We start from the raw sequence: 10,116 nt of genomic DNA on the forward strand, positions 1-10,116 counted from the left end.
AGTATTGATTGAAAATGATAGGAATCGTACGCACGAGTGCTTCATAACATCAATTTCGAATGTTTAATCTTGTAATATCTATTAGATTGATTCACCAAGCACCACTTGTCATAACTGTTATTTGGGTGTAGCGGTCCAAACAAAGGTCCAGTGATGCGTAACAATTCAACTGTCTTTTTCGAAGCATCTTATACTCAGTAGTTTTGTTTTGTTCAAGTATGACATGCGAAGAGAAACAGTTCAATTCTATTATGGTTTTACTATTATCCGATTACCAAGAAGAGGTAATCAATTCACTGTATTTTTTTCATATTTTTTTTTTGAGTTCTGAATCGTTTATTATTATTATTATTATTTATCTAAAACGATATAGATCCAGTATAACTGATATACTTTAGTTTTTAAAATAAAGTAACTTGTTTTGCCACAATTGAAGTAGTTTTTTTTTTTGATGGGACACCAGCTTAAATTACACATAATTCTTTTTGTTTCCACATAATTTTTTTTACAATTGTTAGTTGATATTTATTGCGAAATAATTTTTTTTTATTTTTAACGGTTTTATCTAGTTATAAATATTATAAATGAACATTAAGATTTACGGCTAGCACTCACCAACAGCCAAAGAATAATTTATTATCATAAAACTTAGATGCCTCAAGTTTATCAAAAGTTTTGAAAGAAAAAAAGAAAGTTTATTTTGCACATATATACGACAGCACACAGGGATTAAAAATAACAAAAACTGCAAAATTATTTAAATAGGTAGAAAAAAAATTGCATTAAAGATCTGGACTTATCTAACTTACACCCGCAAAACTCTGAATTAAAATAAAAAGGAGCTCATCTCTAGAAAATTCCATTCGAATGAAGCAGTTTAACCGTAAGCTTGATTAAGTAACGCTTAAATGGTAAGATTAAGTACAAGAATTTATTTGTAATAGTAAGATTAGTAAGATGAATAATAAATTAAATAGATCTATAAGATACAAAACGTTAATCAATTCAGATTATACCTTACGTTCCATTGAACATAGCTTTGTACCCAGATGATATCTTTGCGAATCCAACTCAGAATTCAAGTTAGTGTTAAATTGTTACTACGCATAATACATAATTGTTTGTATTTATAACTGATTTTTTGCTATTGTTAAAAATAAATTACAGTAAATAATTATGCTGCGTGTGTGCTCCTGCATAGAATGGGCTACCCCTTTCTTTCCCGTGGGTCTCGTAAGAGGTTACTAAGGAAGAGCGAGGGATGGGCAGCTGCTCCCCTTTTAAAAAATCTCTAAAAGCCTAACTGCGGTTTTTTTATATGTAAGGGTATTTGAAAATCCCAATGCTAGTGGTTTACATCGGGTTTTCCCCTTGTATTTCGCATATGAAGAATTGTATTATAACACATATAAAGTTTGAGCGCATTTTATTAGAAGCACTGGATAGTTAAATATATATAAATATATATGTATTTAGGTTTATTATACTTACATAATAGTATATCAGGGGGAATATATATAAATATAGTTTGTATAAGTTTATTATTACGTGTTATTAAATGCCTTTAGGCTATCTATTATATTTACCAAATGCGTTTTGAATGAATTAGTACTGTTTTCCTTCTTGATTATGTGCTGAAGAGAGTATGGTTCCGTAATGTTTAATAGTTGGCACGCTAGTTGGTGATTTAAACGGCTGCTGGCGAAACGGGGACAGTATTTCAGGAGGTGTTCAAGGTTCTGAATGTCGGTGTTATTACATGGGCATAATTCATCAGTTGTTATATGAAATCTGCAAAGGTATTCCTTATGATAGCCATGGTTACTTAAAAGTTGTGTAATGTAAAAGTCAGGTTTCAATACGCTTAGGACCTCTTGGAGTATATCAAATGATGGGCACCACTTTTTTAGGTGGCAGCACTTGTTAGGGTCTTCAAACATCCGTCTCTCTGCATCCTTGCCCAGTGTTTGATAATGATGTTTTACGTAGGACATAGGGAATAGTGAGAATGCAGTCGCGGAGCGTCCCACAGCCGCGGCTCTAGCGGCAGTATCTGCTGCTTCATTGCCGTCGATTCCGACGTGAGAGCGGAGCCACGCGAAGGATATTGTCAAGCCTCGTGAATCAGCTTCATGTAAAGATGCGTGAATATCGACGACCAGCGAGTTGGTGCTGTTTGGGTTGCTAATTTCCATTAAGGAAGACTTGCTGTCGGACATTACTACAGCCGGAGTATGCTCACCTTTGAGAACCCATTCGCAAGCATGCTTAATGGCCAGGAGCTCTGCCTGAAACACAGAACAAGTAGGGTGAAGCTTTAGTTTTTTAGTATACAATTTTCTATTAAGATGATGAGCGACTATAGCAGCTCCTACACCCTCCTCTCGTTTGCTGCCATCTGTATACACGGCATAACATTGCGGATCTAGGAATGTCGTGAGTTCTTCGGTGGAAGTGACCTCGGCGAAACTAATCTTCTTTCGCAGTGCTGGATGTAGCAGATCGCTTATGGGTGCCGGGGAGTCCCACTGGATCGCATCGGGTAAAATCTTAGTCGCCCGAGTCACTCGAGCCCTTTCAATTTCTGCCACTTCTTCCACTTTAGAGCAAATGGGTGTGAGTTGAGCAAGAATTATAGCGACCTCTGTGCTCAGTGTTCGGAAGCCCCTCACTATTCTCACGGCAAAGCCACGCTGCAAGGATATTAGCTTTTTTTGGCAAAATTTATATTTAAGCGCAGAGTGCCATATGGAAGCGCCGTAGCAGATAATTGGCTGTATCACCTGATTGTAGATAATTTTGATATTCTCAGAGCAAATACCCCAAGTTGGCCTGGTAAATATAATTAATTTGGAAAACAATTTTTTAGCTTTATTTATGATATGGTTGACGTGGTGCGTGAACTTGAGACGACGGTCAATTTTTATACCTAGTATCTTTATGTAGTCGTGAAACTGTATGGGGTGTGCATTCATGTAAAGATTGCATCGAGCGGCCCTAGTAGTGAATGCTACCGCTTGCGTTTTGACTGGATTGAAAGTCAGTTTGGCATCAAGACCCCATTCCTGTATTTGCTCTAAAGCAGTGTTGATTATTTCCTGTAACTTGCTTTCATTCTTAGCTGTAGCTACAAGCAGGACATCATCGGCATATGCTTGCAGCCTGCAGCCAATGGGAAGCTCCATTTCCAGTAATTCATCCAGAATCAAGTTCCAGAGGAAAGGTCCGCAGACCGACCCCTGGATGCATCCTCTAGTAAGTAGTTTATTAATCGAGGTATCTGCATAATTAAAAGTAGCGATACGATCCTCCAAGTAACTGGCCATCAGTCGATAGATGTTGGAGGGGCAACCAATACGCTGCAAACGACAGAGGATGAGCGGCCACCAGGCATTATCAAAAGCTGCCTTTATATCAAGAGACACAGCGGCTACCTGGTGACCGCTCGCAATGCCTTGTCTGATATGGTCGATGGCGTCATATAAGGCGTTAACAGTTGACGTTTGAGATTTGAAGCCGTACTGATTTGGGTTAAAATTATTATTCGCGTGCATATGAAAAGATAATCTGCCGATTGTGAGCTTTTCCAAGAGCTTACCAAATAAATTGAGAAGACCTATGGGACGAAATGATAATGATGAAAGATCTGAGAAGTCCCCTCCGCCGGACTTGGGAATTAGTTTAATGATAGCAGATTTCCATACTCTTGGAAAATACCCCAACGTAAGACATCTGTTCATAATAGATGTTACTAGTTCAGGAAAACATTCCACTACGAACTGGCAAATGTCCGCTGTGAGGTGGTCAGGACCAGGTGCCTTTCTCGGACTCATTTCACTAATCGCCCTATGGACCTCGTCAGTCGTATACCGTGGCTCCGGCTCAGTGTGTGGTTCATATTTTGACTCGATTCGCCGTACTCCATGTATTTCTCGAGTATCTGGCGTGTCATCCGGGAAAAATCTGTCGAGCAGTACCTTTGCCGTTTCTACTGAGTTCTGGGTGTATGTACCGTCCGGCAGTCTCAGGGTAGAGGGTGGCTGAGGTGCTGGAACAGATTTAATTATGCGATTGGTGACCGCCCAGACATCCTCTTTACCCTGTTGAGCACAAAATTGTCTGAAGTGTCGTGTGGAGGCCTCGTTAAACATCTTAGAGTATTCCTCTTTAAGCCGGTTCTTCTCTGCCAGGGCTTGTTCCATAGGTTTTCCCCTACGCTTGAGACGTTGTAGAAGGTGGTGGTTTTTTACTACCTCTAATTTTTTACTCTGAAGCTCATTATTCCACCAAGGGCATCGCGGAGCTCGGGCACGAAATCGAGGCAGAAGTTTCTCGCATGCAGCTTGAATAGCACTGATAAAAGTTACTACAAAGCTTTCCAGCTGTTCCTCGTTCATGGCTTCAACGTTTTGAGTCGTTATTTCAGTTTGAATTAGATGATCCATGAACGGTGCTTTGAGGTTGTTCCATTCGATATTGTTAGTATTAAATCTGTATGTGGTGGTGGTTTGGTTACAACGAAGCTCTCGCCCTCGGATTGTGTACACGAACTCAATGGCATGGTGGTCAGATGATGGACAAATCTCTCTGTTAACTTGCCAGTTACGCATTCTGGGAGACGCTCCGGCAGTCGCCAGTGTGAGATCGATTATGGATTCCCGTAATTGCCCGTGCGTTGTAGTTGTGAATGTGGGTTCTGAGCCTTGATTACAGATGATCAAGTCATTGGCGATTATGAAATCCATGATTTCATTGCCTCTTGAATTGACAGAAGCAGAGCCCCATGCCGTATGCCATCCATTAAAATCTCCACAAATCAAATGCATAGCATCGGCAGTAGTACGAATAAAAGCTTCCAGCTTTAATAGCGCCTGTGGTCCAGTCATAGTAGTGTGCTTGTCTGCCTGATTGCCATATCTAGGTTCTAAATAAACGCAACTAAGGAAAAGTTTCTTGCCAGCCGTATTTACTTGGATCGTGCAAACGTTGGCGGATGAGTGCTCTGCTAATCCAATAGCGCTAATAAGACCCTTTTTTATGACGATACAAGCCTTAACTCGAGAGTTAGATGGATATTGAAAAATATGATGGTCATATGGGTTTCCCATGAAGTTTCTACTACCGGTATAGGGCTCACATATAAGCGCAGCGTCGTAGTTGCCCGAGTTGAAATTCTGCATAAGCTCATGTTGTGCCCTGAAACATCGGGCTACGTTACATTGTAATATATTAATTTCATGATGTTTAGAATTTTGTATATTGCAGCGACTTAAGTTAACCATAGTTTGTGTTGTTTGCAATTGCCTGCCTTACAGCTAAAATCCTAGGGCAGGAACTAGATGTAGCACTGTGGGACGTTGATACTTTGGCTCTAGTGTTTTGGTTGTAAGCGTTACAGTTAACACAGCATATTTTACTGTTGTCGTTGCGAACAGGGCAGACGTTGATGGCGTGAGCGCCAGCGCAATGAGAGCAGCAGACATCCTTGGCATCGCATTTAGCTCGAGTATGGCCGAACTTTAGACAGTTAAAGCATTGCCTAAACGGGGAGAAGTTATCTACTCTAACGCGTTGAAAGTCCAAATTGACCCTTTCCAAGGTCATAATGGCTCTCCAGATGGCAGGAGTAACTCGTAGGACGGCGTTATATAACACAGGGTTCCTATTATTTTTCAAAAAACTTAACTGGGCATCCGTTTCTGAGGTTGCTGCTTCTTTAACGCTTGGATTTTGATCGAGTAAGGTATCAATCAATTCTGTTGAGGGCAGGTCCTTGTGAATTCCTTTGAGAATGATCAAAGGGAGGCTTTTCTTGACGGACTCGGCCTGTAGTTCCGGAATGGACTTGAGTCTTTCCAATGTGTCTTTCTGCTGCTGAGTGTTGTCAAACTCGAGTCGAACTCGGCCATGCGTAATTGTGGCTACTCTGTACGGGGTATAACCGATATTCCTAAAGAGCAGTTTCTTCCTAATAGTGTTCAGAGTGTAGTGAGCTGAGGATCCAGCGGGGTCAGTTGATGATACTATAATTGCTGGTCTGGATGCAGCCGGCTTCTTAGGCGGGATGATCCTAGCCTTGTCAGCGTAGGTTGTTGTACACGACGCGAGGGCACGCTCGTAGGTGACAAGCTTGTCGATTTCTTTGCGAACTCCTTCAACTACCTCACCGGCAATTGTTGCACCTTCGTGAGAGTCTGCAGATGCAGAAGTGCCGGCCGTTAAGATATTTTTTATGTCCATCACATCTGCACGTACTGAGCCAATTTCTCTTTTCAGAACATCTAGCGTGTCTGTAGCGACCTCTAGCTGGGCGGCCATAGTACCACTTGCCAATTTAGCAATTTCATGAGCTATTTCAATGACCTTGTTACGATTTTCAGCCGTGACGCTTTTTGAGAATCGTAGCGTGCTCGCGATACTCAAAGCTAGTTGTTGGATTTTCTCCAGGCATTCTGGTTGTGGCTTTTGTTCTGTTGTCGGGCATGAGGAAAAAAGGGAACCAGGTGGGTTGTTCGAAGTAGTAGGCATCAGTGGTGAAAAGGGATCCTCCTCAAATCTAAGTGTAGGAGTCGAAGATGGACTGGACTCGGGACATGGAGAGGAGAGCAAGCTAGACTGTATGTCCTCAATAGGGGAGGAAACTTCCTTCCGCCTGGCAGAAACGTCAGATGGAAGATTAATTGGCCGTCTGACTGGCGTCCTATTTATCGGCATGGTGATGTCTCCTAAACTGAGATGGGATGAAACTAAGGGAAGAATGGGAAGGTGACAGATAGAGAAGAGAAAACACAATTATTATTAATAATCTATATAATTGATATAAAAAGAGAGATATATGTGGCAATGAATTTCGAACGTTATTCTCGAAAACTTGGTCCAATCGGGCCGAGAGTGGTTGGACGAGGGGCGAAGAGAAGTATGTAGATATAATATAATTTGGATATGGTGTGGGAACAAATTTTGAATATTAACCCTGCAAAACGTGAAAATTTTACGATTTTGGATGATGGTTGTAGGGGCGTGTATGAGAGAGAAGAATGAGAGATATGGTGTTCGATAGAGGATCGCGAGACACGAACGACAAGGTATCACACTTGGGGGTGGGTAACCAAAATACGATGAATGTGAGGTCAAATTTATCGTCTTTGGTTAGGTTATGTTAGATTCACAGCGGTAAAGGTGAGAAGGGGGGATAGGGGGTGGGAAAACGGTAAGTAACTATGGGAAGCAACAAAACTATAAATTTGAGAACGGAAACCAGCAAAACGTGTTAAAATTCGAGATAAAATTTTTTTTCAACTATAGAATTCCTCTAACGGAAGTTAGCCTTCTTAAGTAATGACAACTGGGTGGGTGGGAGGGCCGAAAGTTGCTCCGATCGGGCCGAGAGTGGGCTCGTCGGACGCGGGGCGACGGGTGGATGGCAGAAACGAAAGAATCGGGACAGGCGCGGGAGGAAAATTCGAAAGTTATGCGGGAAAAACGTGAAAAATTCACGTTTTTCAAAGTCGGTTGTATGGGCGAGTGAAAGCGAGACGTATGAAAGGTACGACGATGGATGGAGGACGGCGAGACACGACTTATGATGTATCACACTTGGGGGTGGACAGCGAAAATTGGGGTGAAAATCGATGATTTGTGTTTCGCGACTACTCACCAAGTAACCTCGGTTCGAAAGTGAACTTTGGATCCGCGGCAAGTAGGTAGGTGTGTTATATGTCAAAAGACGCGGAAAAATCAGATTTTAACGATGACGTCGAGAAACTGTATAGGGGGTGAACAAAAATTTTGAGTTAGGTACGAAAAACTGTCAAAAAAATTCGATTTTAATATTTTGAAGAGACAAAGTGTGATTTAGGTGGGGAAAGTTGCTCCGATCGGGCCGAGAGTGGGCTCGTCGGACGCGGGGCGACGGGTGGATGGCAGAAACGAAAGAATCGGGACAGGCGCGGGAGGAAAATTCGAAAGTTATGCGGGAAAAACGTGAAAAATTCACGTTTTTCAAAGTCGGTTGTATGGGCGAGTGAAAGCGAGACGTATGAAAGGTACGACGATGGATGGAGGACGGCGAGACACGACTTATGATGTATCACACTTGGGGGTGGACAGCGAAAATTGGGGTGAAAATCGATGATTTGTGTTTCGCGACTACTCACCAAGTAACCTCGGTTCGAAAGTGAACTTTGGATCCGCGGCAAGTAGGTAGGTGTGTTATATGTCAAAAGACGCGGAAAAATCAGATTTTAACGATGACGTCGAGAAACTGTATAGGGGGTGAACAAAAATTTTGAGTTAGGTACGAAAAACTGTCAAAAAAATTCGATTTTAATATTTTGAAGAGACAAAGTGTGATTTAGGTGGGGAAAGTTGCTCCGATCGGGCCGAGAGTGGGCTCGTCGGACGCGGGGCGACGGGTGGATGGCAGAAACGAAAGAATCGGGACAGGCGCGGGAGGAAAATTCGAAAGTTATGCGGGAAAAACGTGAAAAATTCACGTTTTTCAAAGTCGGTTGTATGGGCGAGTGAAAGCGAGACGTATGAAAGGTACGACGATGGATGGAGGACGGCGAGACACGACTTATGATGTATCACACTTGGGGGTGGACAGCGAAAATTGGGGTGAAAATCGATGATTTGTGTTTCGCGACTACTCACCAAGTAACCTCGGTTCGAAAGTGAACTTTGGATCCGCGGCAAGTAGGTAGGTGTGTTATATGTCAAAAGACGCGGAAAAATCAGATTTTAACGATGACGTCGAGAAACTGTATAGGGGGTGAACAAAAATTTTGAGTTAGGTACGAAAAACTGTCAAAAAAATTCGATTTTAATATTTTGAAGAGACAAAGTGTGATTTAGGTGGGGAAAGTTGCTCCGATCGGGCCGAGAGTGGGCTCGTCGGACGCGGGGCGACGGGTGGATGGCAGAAACGAAAGAATCGGGACAGGCGCGGGAGGAAAATTCGAAAGTTATGCGGGAAAAACGTGAAAAATTCACGTTTTTCAAAGTCGGTTGTATGGGCGAGTGAAAGCGAGACGTATGAAAGGTACGACGATGGATGGAGGACGGCGAGACACGACTTATGATGTATCACACTTGGGGGTGGACAGCGAAAATTGGGGTGAAAATCGATGATTTGTGTTTCGCGACTACTTAACCTCGGTTCGAAAGTGAACTTTGGATCCGCGGCAAGTAGGTAGGTGTGTTATATGTCAAAAGACGCGGAAAAATCAGATTTTAACGATGACGTCGAGAAACTGTATAGGGGGTGAACAAAAATTTTGAGTTAGGTACGAAAAACTGTCAAAAAAATTCGATTTTAATATTTTGAAGAGACAAAGTGTGATTTAGGTGGGGAAAGTTGCTCCGATCGGGCCGAGAGTGGGCTCGTCGGACGCGGGGCGACGGGTGGATGGCAGAAACGAAAGAATCGGGACAGGCGCGGGAGGAAAATTCGAAAGTTATGCGGGAAAAACGTGAAAAATTCACGTTTTTCAAAGTCGGTTGTATGGGCGAGTGAAAGCGAGACGTATGAAAGGTACGACGATGGATGGAGGACGGCGAGACACGACTTATGATGTATCACACTTGGGGGTGGACAGCGAAAATTGGGGTGAAAATCGATGATTTGTGTTTCGCGACTACTCACCAAGTAACCTCGGTTCGAAAGTGAACTTTGGATCCGCGGCAAGTAGGTAGGTGTGTTATATGTCAAAAGACGCGGAAAAATCAGATTTTAACGATGACGTCGAGAAACTGTATAGGGGGTGAACAAAAATTTTGAGTTAGGTACGAAAAACTGTCAAAAAAATTCGATTTTAATATTTTGAAGAGACAAAGTGTGATTTAGGTGGGGAAAGTTGCTCCGATCGGGCCGAGAGTGGGCTCGTCGGACGCGGGGCGACGGGTGGATGGCAGAAACGAAAGAATCGGGACAGGCGCGGGAGGAAAATTCGAAAGTTATGCGGGAAAAACGTGAAAAATTCACGTTTTTCAAAGTCGGTTGTATGGGCGAGTGAAAGCGAGACGTATGAAAGGTACGACGATGGATGGAGGACGGCGAGACACGACTTATGATGTATCACACTTGGGGGTGGACAGCGAAAATTGGGGTGAAAA

The 10,116-nt window shown here is 42.6% G+C and overlaps 1 protein-coding gene across 1 annotated transcript; it reads right to left on the minus strand.

Annotated features, from left to right (window-relative positions):
• Positions 1-1,544: 1,544 nt before the first annotated feature.
• On the minus strand, positions 1,545-6,714 carry LOC128200615 (uncharacterized). The gene is made up of 2 exons (XM_052894607.1): positions 5,309-6,714; positions 1,545-5,196 (listed from the first exon to the last, which is right to left on the minus strand). Exons 1-2 carry the CDS (start codon positions 6,712-6,714, stop codon positions 1,545-1,547), a joined length of 5,058 nt encoding a protein of 1,685 aa, XP_052750567.1.
• Positions 6,715-10,116: the final 3,402 nt, after the last annotated feature.

This window comes from Galleria mellonella, unplaced genomic scaffold (assembly GCF_026898425.1).
Source record: "Galleria mellonella isolate WM207_F2 unplaced genomic scaffold, CSIRO_AGI_GalMel_v1 utg223, whole genome shotgun sequence".
In the NCBI taxonomy this organism is placed as follows: domain Eukaryota; kingdom Metazoa; phylum Arthropoda; class Insecta; order Lepidoptera; family Pyralidae; genus Galleria; species Galleria mellonella.